Source organism: Leuresthes tenuis, unplaced genomic scaffold, assembly GCF_036924035.1.
Source record: "Leuresthes tenuis unplaced genomic scaffold, fLeuTen1.0.hap1 SCAF_5, whole genome shotgun sequence".
In the NCBI taxonomy this organism is placed as follows: domain Eukaryota; kingdom Metazoa; phylum Chordata; class Actinopteri; order Atheriniformes; family Atherinopsidae; genus Leuresthes; species Leuresthes tenuis.
Window position 1 is genome coordinate 9,289,654 of NW_027325359.1, and position 17,797 is coordinate 9,307,450.

The 17,797-nt window shown below is 40.0% G+C and overlaps 1 protein-coding gene across 3 annotated transcripts in view; it reads right to left on the minus strand.

Annotated features, from left to right (window-relative positions):
* Positions 1-17,797, minus strand: part of sema4ba (sema domain, immunoglobulin domain (Ig), transmembrane domain (TM) and short cytoplasmic domain, (semaphorin) 4Ba) — a 44,584-nt gene that overhangs the window by 5,536 nt on the left and 21,251 nt on the right. For all 3 annotated transcript variants that reach the window (XM_072385813.1, XM_072385814.1, XM_072385812.1), the window contains exons 2-9: positions 14,755-15,149; positions 4,984-5,144; positions 4,723-4,785; positions 4,099-4,197; positions 3,429-3,540; positions 3,118-3,234; positions 2,685-2,842; positions 74-255 (exon numbers count right to left, since the gene is read on the minus strand). In XM_072385813.1, coding sequence (XP_072241914.1) covers positions 74-255; positions 2,685-2,842; positions 3,118-3,234; positions 3,429-3,540; positions 4,099-4,197; positions 4,723-4,785; positions 4,984-5,144; positions 14,755-14,869 — 1,007 coding nt within the window. In that variant the 5' untranslated portion in view covers positions 14,870-15,149. The remainder of the gene's footprint in view (positions 1-73; positions 256-2,684; positions 2,843-3,117; positions 3,235-3,428; positions 3,541-4,098; positions 4,198-4,722; positions 4,786-4,983; positions 5,145-14,754; positions 15,150-17,797) is intronic.

Genomic DNA, 17,797 nt, shown 5'->3' on the forward strand with positions numbered 1-17,797 from the left:
AGTGAATCGGCATGTGTCTTACACCTAATCACTACTCTCTGCTTTCATTAAACCATGTTCAGTTAGTTCTCACCACTGAGATGTGAAGACTCCGTAAAACACTGTGCTCCTCCAGTCCTCTGGGCTGGGTGTGAGTACAAACATGTCTTGGATAATATTGAAGGGGAAGCCATCATCAGGCAGAGAGCACAAAAGCTGAGCCTTCAGGAAAGTGGTCCACTTCTTCTGAAGCACCCTCTCACCGCCGATGTCACCCTGCAACACAATCATAGGAGCTTTAGAGTCATTTCAAGTCAAAGCCAGTGGAAGGCGCAGTAATGAGAGGCAGACTTCTGTGGTGAATGTAGACGATGCCACTGCACAGTTTGATACATAATTGTGATTTGATGAGATCTGACAGGCTTGTGTGTGATGCACATCCTGAAAAGACGATTTGCACCATAAGCTATGTTGCCATAATGTACCAAGACATAAATCACATATTCAATGTGATGTAAGGAAAATAATCCCATCATCTTTGTTTACCGTCTTCATGACAAGAAACGGAAACAGAAAGAAAGCACGTCCAAAGGTGAAGCACTTTGAATAGACAGAGGTGGAAAACATTAACTTCCTATAGTAAAACCATAATGAGCTGAATCAGCTGTGCCTGCCACACAGATACACCCCGAGGCAGAACACTTCTAGGTCATGAAAACAATATACTACATCGACACAACAGAGATAGAGATAAAGCGTTTTCGGGGCTTAGAGGAGGGCAATTGCTTTCAAATGAAAGCGGAAAAAGAAGCATTGCCCCCAACAATCCCTCTTCACTGACACCACCGCTGTGATCCAGCGCCTCTGGCACAAGCCTTCAAAGAGCTACGAGTGGCACGGGACCACCATGACACGAGAACTAATTGAGCTACACAGATTCCACGACAGGATATCAGCACAAACTGCAGGGCAGCGACATCTTTAAACCTCACTGCGAAAGTGATTATGTGATGTATTTGAGACTGTCAAAGAGATTATAGTCCGCAAGGAGTTGCAGGTCTGAGGAAAGGGACTGCATATCAAGAGCGAAGACGGGATGAACACACGGTCAGTGCTGTACATCACAAGTCCAACATGATGAAAGACTGCTGTTGTGAGAAGTTTTTAGGATGTGACGATCAGAAGATAAGAGGAAATACTAAATTATCTAAACCCTTCAACATGAAACCTCAATTAAGTCCACTTTAGTTTTACATTAATCAGAGGAAACTGTGGGAAAGGGAAATGACACATGACCAATCCTGAGCCTCTGATGCAATTACTTATTGTAGTAATCCGGGCTGATAATGAGCAACATACATATTCTCTTGTCCTTCTGGCTGAACCTAGTTTTATAATTTAATGCGACTCTGAGCCTAAACTGACTACTGAATAATTTAGGCAAATGCATTCCATCCATTAATCTCTTGTAAAAGCATCCCTTGTTCAAAGGCTGCTCAAAAAGCCATGAACATGGCAGGCAGTAACAAGCTTCATTCTGGGAAACCAAACAATCTTGCAAACTAAACTATGCTTTGTTTTTGTTTGTTTCAGGCTAATTGTTGTTTATCCTGCCATTGTTGGCCTCAGTGATGTGTGAATAATTTGCCAAACATCTGAATGTACACAACAAAGATGGGGGCAGCAGCTGACACCCTGAGTCAGACAAGATTTAGAGAGATGGACTGAAAGCTAGTAATTCATCTAAAGCAGCGTCGGTATTTAATAAATCTTACCGTAAGTGACACCGTATCTTTACAGAATTATTGTCTCATTGTTATGCTTTGGTTTGTCTGACATCTTGTATTTAAATAATTCTTCTTTTACTTTTTTGGGAAGCACTCTCCCAGAGCATGGCACATTTTTGCTCATTTTCCTTGTGGGCAATCCATACCAAGATTTTTTTATACTGAGCACTTCATTAAACCATATGTGAGAATCCCAGCCATCAATAAGTTACACGAGCCAGTGTTTACATGACTTTGTGAGGTGGAATGTTTTTTTGCGAAACTGGATGTGCGGAAAAACTGAGTTGGTAATTGAATGAAGAAAATATAACCCTCTGGGCAGTGGCTGACACGGAAACGGCACCCCTATTTAAAAAGAGCGCTTTGCATTGCACCGCTTCATACTGTCAGCTTTCATTTGTCATTCTCCTTTTCAAGTCAGAAATGTAGGTTTTTGCAAAGTGAACTGGAAAACTGGTCTGTGATTTTATATGGTATATTTAGAAAACAATGAATCCTACATATCATTAGCACTTATACTGTCATAAACCCAAATTCTACAGCAATCCATGCCTTTCTAGTTGGTTTCTGAATCCAGGCCTGAAGATAAATATTTAGTCGATATGAATTGAGAGAGAGGATTTGGAAACAAAGAATCAAACATGAGGTACAGATGTAGGGGGGATGTTTTTCTCCATCACTCACTGCCCAGAAGGTCTTTGAGCTTATAAGATGTCATTTAAACTGAAAGCAGCATTTAGAAGACTACGCACATGCCTGTAGAGGAGCATAAACTAGTATAAACACATGAAATGGACAAAGACAAAAACAAGTCCTCGTTCTGCTTTGATAGATTACTATAGTGACGTTAGAGGTAGATGTTGCTCAAGGGTACACAAGCTTCTATAGATGGACTATCTGCCCTCTAGCATCACTCACCTTACACACACGAGCAATGCGTGACACAATGGTGTTGTCAAAGAAATCAAACTCCTTCCCCGCTTCACTGAAGAAGAAGTAAATCTTATCGTCATCGCCCACCAGGTTGCCCTTGGGCAGGCTCTCCTGTATGTAGGCAGAGCCGACAAAGGCTGGGTCTGAAAGGAATATAACAATACTGTCACACCGGGATCTTGGGACACACGTCCATGTTCCCAAATGGAGTCCAGCTGCAACAGGGATCGCAGGTAAACACTTCTCGTTCACATACTTTCTGATGGTGTAACACTGTAGAGCTGTCATGCAGCATTTCTGGTAAACATTTCTAGAGTGGCGTTTATGTCACGTAAGCTGTAACATTGAAATCAAATATAGAATGTTTATTGTATGAAAACATAATGAAAAACATTGGTTTCGAGCCAAAGCACTGTACCTTGAAGCCAGTTGAGTGAGTTTTCTGTTTTTAGAGCAGTTCCTTGGCTCAGACTCTTGTAAATGATGGGTTCATTTCCTTGGAAATTACTAACTGTGCCGGCATACAGCTCTCCATCTGCAACACAGTTAAGAAGACCAGCGCACTCTCAATATTTACCACAAGGGAATAAGCTTCTGTGTCACAAACAGTAATGAAATCCAGAGGTTCTGCCACAATTTGTCTCCAAATCACATGCATTCACTGTTTCCAACTGATCAAAAACATTCAACAAAGCTAGATCGGGATCATCATCTGATAGTGAGACCTACCAGCCATGATGGCAGTAGACTTGTATTCGGGGTTAAATGGGCAGCGACTCCGTCCATCCTCTGTAACTATCTCACCAGTATCACTCTTGACAAAAGAGAAATCTGAAGTGCTCTGAAGGAAACACACAAACCACATGTTGACATGAGTAGCTGAGAATTAGGGCTATAACCTGTCAGTAAGCACTGTCCTTCTGTCCCACAGACAAAAAGGTGGCCAGTAATTTTTGGGCTGAAGTTGAAACACAGGTCATCTGTGTTTGTTTGTTATGGATTGTTCTAAAAGGCCTTAAAAGATTTTCAAAAAAGGGACTGAAAACCAGACTGATGTTTATATAATCTTATTACATGCATTAAATATTTGGATTTGTGTCCCATGGGCACGGGAGATAATAAAATAATGCACTTATATTGTATCTGGCCGAGCAGAGCCTCAGACAGACTGCTAAGTGAGCTGAGAGGCAGGAAGCAGTGTGCATCAGATTTTAGATGCTCTTTCTCTAGAATCAAATGAATAAATGCCATACAAAGTCCAGCGTCAGGGTAATCGACTTTTCCAAAGGAAAAAATGATGGAACTGTTTTATTTATTTTTAGTTCTTTATCAAAGAAGACATGCATAAGTATGATCACAGCAAACAGATGTGTTATTTCAAGTGACTGTGGGGACTTACTATGTAAGCACAGATCGGGCTGAAGGCATATGTTCCACATACGTACAGGTGAGTGCTGTTCATACGCAGTAAAATCTTGATGTAGTTGAAGCAGTCCGTCTGTATTAGAAATACAAAGAAAAAATTCCATGAAAATGTTCAAAAAGGAATTTCCAGCTATTTATTGCTAAAAAGATTTAACAATATATGTGACTATCATGTATTCGTTATCTTTGTTTCTGTCTCAAGAAGCAAAATCTTACAGAAGACATTCGGAGATGAAGGTAAAAGTTTAAAAGTAAGAAAATTATTTGCAGTGACTCAAATAGTTTTTGTTCCGAAAATTGCATCATCAGAGTACAATTCCCACTGAAACGGCTCCTCCTGCGTAATAAGGTCGAGGCTGACAAAAGAGAGAGTGTAAGAGAGGAAAAGTGAGTTTGAAAGGAAGGGAAAAATCCATTGTTGCAGTATGGAAAATTACAGCCACTCAGGAAATGTCCAATGTTCTGCTCAGGGATCTGTTTCCAAAATGCCATTCAGTAGTGGTCAGTGTAACCTACGAAGCAACCCTGCAGTCATGTAAATAATGTTTGAGCTGTGTGAGTTCAGCTTCATGAGCTTCAAAACCAGCAGTTGACTTGCCTGCAGGTCTTTGCCTTTGAAACTGCACTCATCTCTCTTCTTCTCTGGAGTTTTCCATGTAAGCTGCAGGAGAGAAACACTGTCAGGCTCATACTGTAGGTAAAACAAAATGAGGGGTGTCGTGTTCATATTAGCCTTCTGGGATTATTTTGTAAATAACCAAATTATTATTGAACCTCTGGGATCACAGCATTGCTATGTTCATATTTATATTCGGCGCATGGCATCACAGCTTTAAACTGCTGGCACACTGGTTCTTACATTTCTTTGGAGCTTAACTTCACTGATATCCGAGAGGTTGAGAGCGAAGAGACTCTCTCGGGCGCCAACATAGAGCATGTTGTCTTCGCTACCGAGCAGCAGAGAGGTGAAGTTGAAGACCCCATTGACTGAAAAACTTCGGGTTGTTCTCTCTTTTGCATCTAGACAGAAACAAGAGGAGGAGGCATGAGATGTAATTGATTAATCAATCGGTCTTGGCTGGACAGAGGACATCATTCAGCTCATTAGAACTCTTAATGGGCTGTTATACGCCAATAAATACACTTTAAGATGCAAACAACTGTAATAATTGTGACATTTGCAGTTTTTGTGTCCTCTTAATAGAACAGACTGACAAACCCCACTAAGTTTGTTTTCTCTTGATTCCAACCACAAAAAACGCAAACTTTTTGAGTCTTTAGTTGACCAGCCATTGTAACTATAAAAATGAATGAAAAACAAACAAAAAAAAAAACAAGCAGAAACTGTCTTAAATGGCATACCATCTACCTATCTATCAATAAGTATCTTAGAAACAACTGGAGTTGATACAGTATCCCGACAGACGATTTACAGCAACTGAAGATCTGGGCCTCACAGTATTTTGCTGAAAAAGCTCACCACAATAAATTGATGTGCATGCGTGTGCAACTGCAGCTTCCAAATCCACGTAGCACCTCATCAGAGAAGGAGAAACCCCTTATATATACCTACAGTTGAATGCCATCACTAAGCGAATGGCTTTGGTCCAAGGAGGAGGCAAAGGTTAAATTATCAACTCTCCTAATCACTGCTGCTGCTTTGTGTCTCAGAGATTTGCAGGCCTTTCACTGCTGGCCCCACTTGAACAACTTGCCTTAATTGCATGCCAGCATAAACAGAGCAAGAAGCTGATGGAAAGTTGAAGTGACTGAAGCTCTGATACAGGACCTCTGCTCTTAAAATACGATGACTGGAGAAAACATATCAAACCTACGAGCGCCATTTATTTTTACTGAGGAGGATCCTTTAATATTGTTAGACTGTGAAGTGATTTAATGTTGAAAGAGGGAGCTCGTTGTGTGTGGTTTGTCTTTTAACCGCTGTTCTGAGGGACATACACTAAATTTGCTGAGGTGAACAAGCAGCGCTGATTTTTTAGAAAAGCAAAACACATTAAAATAATTTTTTGACCATTAGATCGAACTAATTCCTAATTGATACTAAAACTGTGAGATGCTCTACCCCAGCTCAGTAGAACAATAATCTTCACCACATAATTAATTTGTGCAGAACAATTGATAACATGCTACTAAAAACTTAGTAGCAGAACAGAGAGATTACAGGGAAAGATGATGTTGGGAAAATGAAAAAATTGGGAACAGAAACGCTGCAAATGTAAAGACGCAAACACTCGTACCAACGCAACACATACAAACTAAAAAATGCTACAAATGTCTAGCGTCACACCAAAGCAAACACTGTAAAAATTTTTTTCTTTAGATTTCAAATATGAAGACAGTCTAAACAATGACTGTTTTGAAATCTACTCCGATATTTTCAGCCATATGAGAGGACCGCTTGCAAATCCAAGCAATAAGCAAAAAGAAAAACATTCAGTCATGCATTGTTATATTGAGCCAAAGTGTGAATCTGAAACTGGATTAAAACCACAGATGCTGGTGGTAATAATTAGACTTATGGCACTTTGGTGCATTAAACTAATCCAGTCCAGGTAGAGTCATTAAGTCTGACTGATAATAAGCTTCCATACCCTGCAGTATGTGTGACCTAATATAACCTCATCTCAGTGCTACAGGAGGTTGAGAACTTCCTCTCCCTCGGGAAAACAAGATGTTAATAGCAGTCCATCGCCACAGCAACAGCGGGCAATATTGTAGTTAAATCTGTCCGTAAAACCACAAGAGGTTCAGCTCTGCGTGGTGTACATGGGCCCACGGGGGCCACTCTCCTTCCTTTTCACTATCATTACAGGATAAGTGGACTGCCACCTCATGCCGGTACTGTTTCCCCCTTTTTTCCTCACCATACAGCCTTGAGCAAATTTAACTGTGATTGACAGGAAAAGACACACAAAGGCCAGTGCTTGAACCAAAACAAAAGCTTTGAGAGATTTTCAGAGGAGGATATCTGCACAATTATTCTCTGGAGTCAGATCACCACTGTCATACTTAGCAACCACAGTTGACAAAAGAGTAACAATGGGACGCTGAACTGAGTACCATTAAAGAGATCCAGGAGGGTTTTGCAGCTGTGGGGAGCTTTACTTTCATCTTTTCAGGAAAACAATCATCTTTCAGGGTACACCAATAGTTCAACCTCAGTTTAAATAAAGCATTTGTTTTAGAGCCTGGCTCTAAAAACGGTTGTCTCCAACCCTGTCTTCAAAGGGTTGTTGGGCAAGACACTGAATCCCACTCTCCCAGTTATATTTTTGCCAAATTCAGAAGATTATCATGACAAGAGAATCCATCTCTCTTGCCTCCAAGCTCTGCGTTTGTGGCAAAATCATAAAAGTTTGTACCAATCAGTCTCCTATACTGGCAGTATTATAGTATTATAGTATAGTAATACTTTTTCTGATAGTTTAGTGTAACAAGCCACATGATAAGACAATGCTAGATTAGTTTAAAAGAAAAATAATCAGATCATTTGGTAGGAAATTATATAGCAGCCAAAAATTACAGGGACATAAAGTAAATATGTCAAATTCACTGGTTCTAGCTTCTCCACAATGTTAATATTTGGACTATTTATGGTTGAGACTGGAAGACACTAACTTTAACTCAATGAAATGTTTATGTGCTCTGTAATTATATTTAAGAAATTATCATTGTTTTAAACTATTATGGATTTAACAGACTTTTAGATTTTCCCAGCTGTAGTCATAAGCAGAAACTTGATATCAGACAAACTTGCAGGTCAAACACTGTGCTGACTGTCTTCTCCTAAAGAACAACACATGCTAAAGAGTGCATCCTGATTAAACTTGTCCTCCCCTCCACTTTATTCATGCCGTAGTCTCCTAAAGAATCCCCCTTCTGTTGTTTGACTGTCTGAGGTTTATATCTTCAGGCTCTTTTCATGACATTGCAGCCCCTGAATTGTTGTGGTGCATAGAGAGAAGAGGCAAATGTGAAGTTCAAGGGAAGTACTTAGTGCAAGAACAGCTTGTTTCTGTAGAGGAGTATCAGACAAGGCAGAAGCGCCCACCAAGTCACTTCTGAAGAGGTATAATAGTACAACAATTCATCCTTAATTGAAAATCTTGCTTTTCTCAGAGCCTCTGAAAAAAAAAAGGTTTAAAAATGGATGCTGCATATTTGAGAGGTCTATTTTCGGGGGGGATTTAAATTAAAGTTGTTCTGATCATGAAGCCACATCTTTTAACAGCACTGAAGAATACAGTATGTGAGTGGAGTTGCCGCTCTCCATATATAATTTATTCCAGAAGAAGAGAAATGAGCCTGCGACTTGAACTTGAACAACCTTTGTAAAGGAGGTCTGGGTGACTTTCGGTAGATAGTCCTTAATTAAGATTTTTTTAAATTGACGTTTCCTTTAAGATATCGCACATTTTTTGTCTTACTGGTATGTAGTTGTGGGAGTTGTTTTCTTGGGAGTTGTTCTGAAATCTATAACATCAAGATTTCTTGAAATAGATAAATACATGAACAAAAAGGAGTCTGCATTTCAAAAACAGTCACCCTGCTGCAGTCAAATCTCCACATATCTGTCAACATTTTTCACTGGAATTACTTCTCTATGAAAATTGAGGTCTTAGTCTTATCCTGAGAACATGAGGCATTGTCTCCGTAAAGACTAATTACAACCCAAGTTTTCAACCGTGGTTTTTTCCAAACAAAGCTGAACTCACCTTCAGTTTATTTGGGATACTTTTACGGAAGTATTTTAAAACTTCAGTACATGAACTCCAAACTCATCAGGGATAGTTGATTGTTTTTGGTAATGTTGAATATTTTTTATTTATTTCTTTTGAGTGAACTGATCCTCACGCAATGTCACATACTTAAAGTTTAGACAAAGAAACAGCTTTCCGCTGTTTGCGCTATACTGATGGAGACATTAGGCAGAGTTATAGCAGACAGACGACCTTCTGTGCAGCAGCAACTGAATGAACTATGCAAAAAGGGAGCCAACAAGCGGAGCTGGAGGGCTTTACACCTCATCATGTCACTGATAGCGGACCCCTGATCCTAGAGTTTGAGAGAGCAGCTTTGTGTGGTTGCAACACTTCATCTGTGACCCTTCCTACAAGTGCATGAATAGCACACTCCATGATTCAACCTCTGACAGCTGTAAGCAATACAGTCACTGCCATTATTATATAATTAAAAGTCATTTCTGCAAATGACACTGCTAAATGGACTGAGATACTCACTTAGACTGACTTGCTAATCTATTTAGAGAAGAAATTAATTACATTGAGCTTGAAGGAATCCAACATTTTTGCTGCAGATTTCCTATTGGGTCTGTGTATAAAAAAGTAGAGGGATCATTAAAGCACAGAACATCCCTCCTAGAGGGGAACTACAAAGTAATTTGTCCTTTATTGACAAAGATCTAAGTGCTTTCATTTGTAGGGCCATAACTACAGAAGGCTTATTCAACCGGTGCCCTTCCTTTTAAAGGGGTGGCCTTTATCGGCTCTTACAGCTGTATGCTCAGCAGATCAAGTGATTGCATACCTAATTGAAAGCACCTGGTTGTTTGCTCTCCACAGAACATTATCAAAAACAAACTGTACAGGAGGTAAAATGACCAGCAACAAACCCTCCTCACAACCGAATCAGCTTCTTCTTAATGTACTTTAAATGAAAATAAGGTCTATAAAGAAACAACGAGTCTTGCTGCCACATGAAATAAGAAACCTCACCTGACTTTATTGCAATGTGGTTTGTAAATTGGTGGTCACAGTTCGCCAGACAGTGACCCAGAAAAAAATGCCGAAGTCTTTCTTGTCCTCAAGAGCAACAGCAAATTCATAATAGATCATCTTTAAGCGATGTCGGATGCTCCATTTCCAGTCTTTTGACCATAAACATGACCTACATTTCCATCTCTGAGGAAGTATAAGAACACCGCATGCAAGTGATACTCTTGTGAGTTTCCCATATGAAACAAGGTAGAACTGGGAAGTAGTGTTCCAACACACCACAAGCAGATGAGAGACATCTTTTTTTTCATTAAAGAAATCCCAGACACATGGTTCTGTGGCTACAGAATCTAAATGAAACTACTGCCTCACCAGTAGTGCAAAGAATATTGGTAACAGATTCAATCCATTTTTATCGTAGAAAAAAATGTGTGAACAAAGAGACCTAAAGGACAACTGTCTTTGCTCAGGAAAGAATGGATACATGTCTGTAAATAAAACTGCTTTTAGTAAAAGTGATTAAACCCCCCTGCTGGGAGTGAGGCAATGACTGCTCTAACAGGAAGCCACGCTGCCAATAGGAGTCCCACTGTGTCAGTGTTGCATTGTGATGTCAAGACAGAAAACAGCTCACTTTGGGGCACTAACTAGATTATCCAAAGTAATTTTAAACTAGCTATTAAGAGCTGCTGCTGAATGGGTAATTATGTGGGAGAACAGGCCTGGGAAGCTGAAGGACACAGAATGAAGCATCTGGAGTGCATTAAGACAACAGGCCAAGAGGGTCAATTCACCAGAAGATTTCATAAGCATGCTGTGATCCCACTGTTTGTATTTGTAAGTTGTGGGACCGAATCTTGTTAGCAGGGTACTGTTTCCAAGACATTCTGATAATGAGAAAGTTGATTTTGAACGCAACTTCAAGAGGGCTGGTAAGTCATATCAAGTGCTGGAAATATTGTAAGTGCTGAGAAAAGTGCAAAGGACATTTGTTGAGGGACTGTGTTATATAGTGGGAAGCCAAATAATTTAACATTTCTATACAACACTGTTTTCCTGTCATTTGTAAAAGAGCATGCACCTCTGCTCTGGAGGACTGCTTTCTCATGAAAACATTGATAAGGCAGTCTGTAGTTCAGGGATCAACAAAAGCTGACCCTGGATTAACCACAATAATGTTAACCAGCTGCTGGTTCATCAGGAACTCACCATGACCCCTTTCTCCGGTGTGAACAGTGAATAGGCATCAAGAAGAAAGGAACTATGGAAAAGGTCTTGACGTGTTTCTAAGTGCACAGCAGCACTCTGACCCGAACAAACCAATCTGACTCCATGATGTGCACAGTCACTTCTGTCCCTGTAACATCTGAAAATTGATGTCCTAAGTTGTTCAATGGAAGTTAATACTGAAAACTCTGAAAACTGTTTCCATTTCTTACCATAAGGATCAGTCAGTTTTGTGGGTAATCAACTTTATAAGGATTGAACTAAAAGTAATTTTATGCAATTATTAATCTCAAAACTACTTTCAGATTGAATGTATAAAAGCCCAAAACATTGTTTTATATTTTGTTTCCTTTGCCAGATTAACAATCTAAAAGCCCATATTGCGTTCATTTTCACATTTGGTTTGAGAGGAAGTGTACAAGCTTCAAAAGATGTCATTTTCCATAAAACTGTAAAATGCTGCAGCTCCACTTGTTAGTCTCAGCCTTTCAGGGCTCCTTTTAACTCCTGTCTCTTTCAGGCCCCTCCACTAAAAAGCCCAGTGTACTCTCATTGATCAGCTAATCAAAAACTTGTGAAACGACAGCTGCTTTCTCTTTGAGGTGGACCAAACTTGTCACTAAGCAGCGTTTGTGCAATTTGTTTTTTATTCTCATGTCACTGAACAAAGGCAGAGACGTCTGGGTCACAAACACAGCTTTTCAGGAAGTTCAGGAGAGACAAAATGATCAGATTCTTTAAACACAAAAAATGTGTAGCATTTTTGCTCGTTATTAGCCAGTGACTTGCATTGAGCATTGTGAATTCTAACAGATGTTGAGCACTATTTTTGTTATTTATTACTACTGTGAGACTTACTGTTTTTAGTTAAACCAAACAATGATCAGTGAGCTAAGCCACGGTGATAAGAAACTGAAACAAAAAGTTGCATCTTCACACCAGTGACCGTGACGTTCCATACCGGATTCCTGGATTTAAAAGTTTTAGAATTCCTGTCATGAAGAAGTCCTCTTTCAGATCCACCACAGCAAAAAAAGCTGTATCATTTCATGTAAGTGTAATTTTGAATTACTTGAAAAAGGCTGATTCAATTGGTCCAGACTTGACAGCTTTTAAATAATCAAAAAACGTCTTACTCCCAGTGTGGCTGTGGCTGACATGGCCCCTAACCAAATAAAAGCACAACAGTCACTTGATGTGTAACAGAGGCTAAACAGAACAACAGGAAAAGACGGGCAATAAAAACGGCTTATAGGTGTGCCATTAAATAGTGGTCCAACGCACTAAGCCAGTCAGCATGGTCTGCTTTAAAGCCTGGAACAAAAGCAGAGAGAAAGGCAAACGCAGGCTCTGCTCCCTGAGCCCATGATCCGTACTGATAGGCGCATAATGAGAACCAGACAAGTGTTCACACCATAACACATACAAATCCTCATTCATTATTCATGGAAGATTACCCTCTTCATTAAGGCAGAGGCGGGGACCAGGGGACAGAGAGGGAAGAGGAGAGGAAGTTAGTCTACGAGAATGTTACAGGATGAAGATCAGCTAGGTAAAGGTCTGGCCCTCCTACACTGCAGAAGTTTAGGCATGCAAGCTGTCAAGCTAACTGGGACCCAGATAGGACAGAGGGTACCGGAAACCATGACGAGGCCAGGCGGTTTCTGCTGCATAAAGTTCATGTCCCTAAGGCCTGTAGCTTTGCATTCTGCTTTGATACTGTATACACAATGTGACAAAGCTTTTCTGCGGGAGGCTGGGAAATGTCACTGTAGCAGAACAGACGTTACCGCAGCAAGGCAACTTTTATCACTGGGCCCCGCTGACCTTCTTGAGCCGGAGAAAACTTGTTCTTTGACTTATATCACCTCCAAACACCAACAACTCCAGTCTTTGTAGATATTCTTTGTGTTTGAGGGCACTTAACCACATTGAAATGTCAGGAAGAGCTGATAAAATGACTCATTAAGATTTATGGAGGACTGTGACTACCTCTGTTGTTGAAGCTGGATTATTTCCTGCACAACCCCTCATGGAAATGTCAGAGCTTATCAAAGTTGTTCAAGCAGCAGCAATGTAAAGGCTTTAATAAAATAAGTTGAGGACTGGTTAGCTCTAATAACATATCTAAGATAGGCACAAGTTAAAGAGAGTATAAAATGAATTAGCCTCAGTTACCTGAAATGTATGCATTAGTTTATATTCTGCAGATTTATGATATGTGGGTCACGTATGCTTTATGGGGTTGTTCAACGCTGGTTCTACACCCTAAAAGCAAATCTTTACACCAGAACAGGAGAGTGTGTAAAACATCTTTTCCGTGATAGTGATTGATGATGTGCGTTGTTGTGTAACGCTCCATCAGGGCCGAGCTGTGGGCTTTGCTTAGGCTACAAGGTGCGAGAGATTATCTGTTTAGGTAAGAGGTCCAACATGTGGGAAGGCACAAGCTCAGACAGGTCACACATTTCACCAGTTTGAAAGCTTGCATGGCCCAATATTAGCCATATATTCAAAAGTCAATCCAAGACTAAGTGAGATCTATCAATGAAATCTTCCATAACATTACTCTTAATGATCCCTTACCATGAGTCACTGTGCTGTTCAACTGTTGAAAGCTTCCACTGATCCCATAATCTCTCATTGTGTTTCATTTCCATGGGGATCCTAAAGCACTGTTGATTTTTAAATCCAACTTGTCGTCTCAAGTACACTGGTATATTGCTTGATTGATTAGACCAGTGATGATTAAATCACAACTGCTAGTTACTGGTGGCCTCAGTGCCATGTATAACATAACAAATCACACAGAAAAATAGCACAAAAGGTGATGTAACTCAAATGTATTCAAAGAGTGAAATATGTCGGGAACTTGTTAAGTTTCCAAGCTCAACGTGTTTTACAAGCTGAGACATGAAATGCGTATTATATAAGAGCAATAACTCTCAGTGCTTCAGAGAATATGTTCGACTGCTGTCTGTGAGTTACAACACAACAGGTAGGCACATTTTGTAATTATGTCTGACCTGTAAGAAGTCAACATAGCCAGTCGTTACTCGCAGTGAATTTACATGAGTTTAAGTCATTGTGGTGATACCACCATCTTACCCATTGGAATTCTTTTATTGCTAGCAATGCTCACATATGAAGTGTGCTGATTCTTTTTAAATGGAATCATATGATCAGTTCAACAGGCAGAATTTTAGAGCACAGAGGATGAGTCTAGAAGAAAACAGCTGTTTCTGTCGACCCTTAAAAGGTTCCCAGATTATACAGCTGTGTAAAATTTGACCTCCAGTGAGCTTTGAAGTACATAAAGAAGAAGCTATTTCTGACTGATTATTGACATTTGGCCAAGTGCTGATAAATCATGCAAAAATTGCATGTATCTGTATCTGCATGAATCCCCCCCACCCCCCCCAAGCTGCCTCCAGCTGGAGGTTTTCTAAGATCAAGGTGATGCCAGAGCTCACGCATGCAGAGAGATAATGACTGAATGAATCTGCTGCTTTCCCCTCTTGTGATTTAAGGATGGTTACAAGTGATACCAGAATATCTTTGGATTAAAAATTCCACATAAATAAACACCCTATTTAGTAGAACTAAATGTCATGGTTATTCTATGGTGAAGAAGTTGTTGTACTTACTGTAGGAAAAAGCGAGGCGTGGAGTGACATCATTTTCTGTGACAGCTGTATGAAAGCAGCCAAGAAGGACAGTGCAGACTGGGAGACAGAGCCAAGCCATACTCAGTGTCCACATGCCTCTCAGGACCACCTGGCAGTTGCAGTATTTGACTTTCAGGTTTTAGGGGAATTCATGAAGAGCGTCTTTTTTACCCGTGTTTGTTTTCCTTTGCTTTTTCTTTGTTGTCGTCCTGCTGCTCCGGGCGTCTTGAAGGAAAGGCCGGTGCACAGCAGTGAAGTCAGGGCAGGGCTCTCCTTCGATGCTGAAGACAACAATTCTGGATTGAAATGACAACCAGTGACCTCAGAGCAAGACACAAAGTTCCCTCTGAGACACCTCGTGTCCAAGCTGAGATCTAGGAAGAGGAAAAAAAACATTATATTAGTGAGTATATAGGCAAGCTTTAAAACCACGATCCTTGATTGTGAAGATCTTCTTAATTCAGTTATTCTGAAATATTAAACAGAATAAAATTGGATTTTGTATACTTGTTAGCTGGAAAATCATGACAAACCCTTTAATTTTGATGTGTTCTATTGATCCCACACTGCAAATGTAATTCAGAGAATGATCTTTCCTTGGTATTGACAATCTTTTTCTCAACAAACACAAAAAATATTACATCAGTTGGTGCCATAGGTCAAAGTCTAATTTGTCCAATGGTTGTCTTGAGGAGGTCTGAGGTTGTAATGTTGCTTTCAGTTTCTTTTCATAGGATTAAGAGTAAGTTACACCTCTACAGTGATTATTAACAGAGTACTTCATGAGTTGTCCACGGTGCAGGGTGTGTTTGTGCATGCACAAATACTCCTGTCAGGTCAATTTGATCGTATCCTGATATGAATGAATAACTTTGCACTCCCAAAGCCATAATCTAATCATGCACTGCATTGAAAACAAAGCAGAGATTTATTGGAAATCTATTTTAAAGGATTGACAGTGAAAGGGTGTGACACCTAGAAAAGAACATGTATAACAAGAATTACAGCTGTCCCACAGCTTTCCGTCCAATGACCTTAAGAGTTGGTTTTTTTTGAGCAAATGGAAACGGTATGAAAAGATCTTAACCACTCGCATTGTGAGAGCTTGTAATTCCCAAAGGTCATGGACAGCTTTCGTTCTTTCCGCTCAGTCGCAATGAGAAATGTGTGGAGATAAAAGCATCCAAAGTCACAAGAACAGATGAAAGAATTGCGCAGACCTGCTGTTCACTTCTTTTAAAATCAATCGAGATCAATTCAGTTTCTTTTTCATTCAAGAATGGACACATCTTTGTCCACTACGTCTATAATAACATCAGAACGAACCCACAAGACATCTATTATAACAGAAATGGAGCTATGGGGCAATTCATTGATGTTGGTTAACCAAACGCAGCGAGGCGCAAAGTGAAACTCAGTATAGACTTCCGAGTTACAACTGCAACAGCTCCATTACATTTGCCACTACGAGATCCTCAGGTCCAACCAACTGGAGATTCAGTTTCACAGGAAGTATGGCAATCAATAGCAGAAGGCAGCAAGTGAAGCTATTCCTGGTTTCTATTAGAGTGATCTTGACTCTTAGTCAATAAGCAGTCTGATGCTTGTTACAAACACAGACATCACCAAATCTGAGGCTGGCAGATGATGTTTGGAGCAGCAGGAAAACACTGATAAAGGCCAAATAATCTGGCCTAAGGACAGCTATTTCTGCAGCAGTGGTAGCACACAAGACTTGAATGGGAGAAATACAACAAACGTGAGGTGAAATTAATCTATTAAAAATTCTTGTGAATAGGAGGTTTTTGAGTTTTCCTTTTGAGGGTTAACCTATTTGACCAAAGTGCCCAGTCTAGATTTGCAAATGTTGTAAATGGAAAATGAATCAAACGTGTCTGGACACTGGAGACTGTGACTCTCACTGATCCTGATGACAAACGCAGACGGGGTTCTGAAAGATTTATGCTTTTAAAACTTCAGCGTCGGCCACCATCTGCAGTTTTTAAACAATGACCGCTGACAACATCTTATGTGAGTCAGTGGACTGAAACATGCAACAGACAAGCAGGGTGGCCATAAGCATCATTAGTGTTTTTTGTGTGAAACGTTTCAAAGTAAAGCCCCACTCGAACAACCAATCCTTGGAGATAACATTAATTCTTAGTTTGTGTTGCAAAAAAAGAGACCCGCATGAATCCCACCAGAGGTGTGTAGCGAGAATTGGAGAGTATGAGAACAAGGGTGTCTCTGACAGCAAAGAAATCTATATGCAACTCTGCACTTCACTGCTCTCTCCTGCACGATGCATAAACTGAATCATCCCTTTCACTCTCTACACAGACTTGATAGTGTGCTCTTGCTCTGGATGATACTCTCAAATCTCCCTGTCTGTGATCTCTTCTTAAATCCCTCTAGAATTTGTCACTATAATTTCTAATTATATATATATGCATAGTTAATGTTGCATTGAATGTACAGTAAACAATAATTGGACAAACTGAACCTTAAGATTAGCACAGAGGTACAGTTACAAAATAATTTCTTCCTTAGCTTTGATCCAGTACTGTAACTGATCTTGTATTTAATAAACGCCTCTGTACATTTCATCTGGAAATTTGAATAAATATATGGATTAACTAAATTTTTCCAAATATTAAGTTTTTTAAACTAAACTTGACACTGGGATATCAACAGTGCACCGACAGGTGTTCATTTCTGACATATACAATGCACAAGTTTTTCCTCACTAGCCCATTATATCTTCGTAAAAGCAACAGCTCTTATGGTCCATGCAGGGAGAAATAATTCGCCAGGGAGAGGAAAAGACTGTTAAATCAAGGAGTATGATGTTCTGCTGGGAACTGGGTGTGAGTTTGTCACAAGGAGAGGACTGATTCATTCACACATGGGGTTGAAATGAGAATATGCAACTCTGTCGGCGTGAAGTTGAGAGATTACAGAATTAGCTCAACCTGTGATACAAAACAGGTATGGAAATTTAAAAAAAGTAACATATAAACAT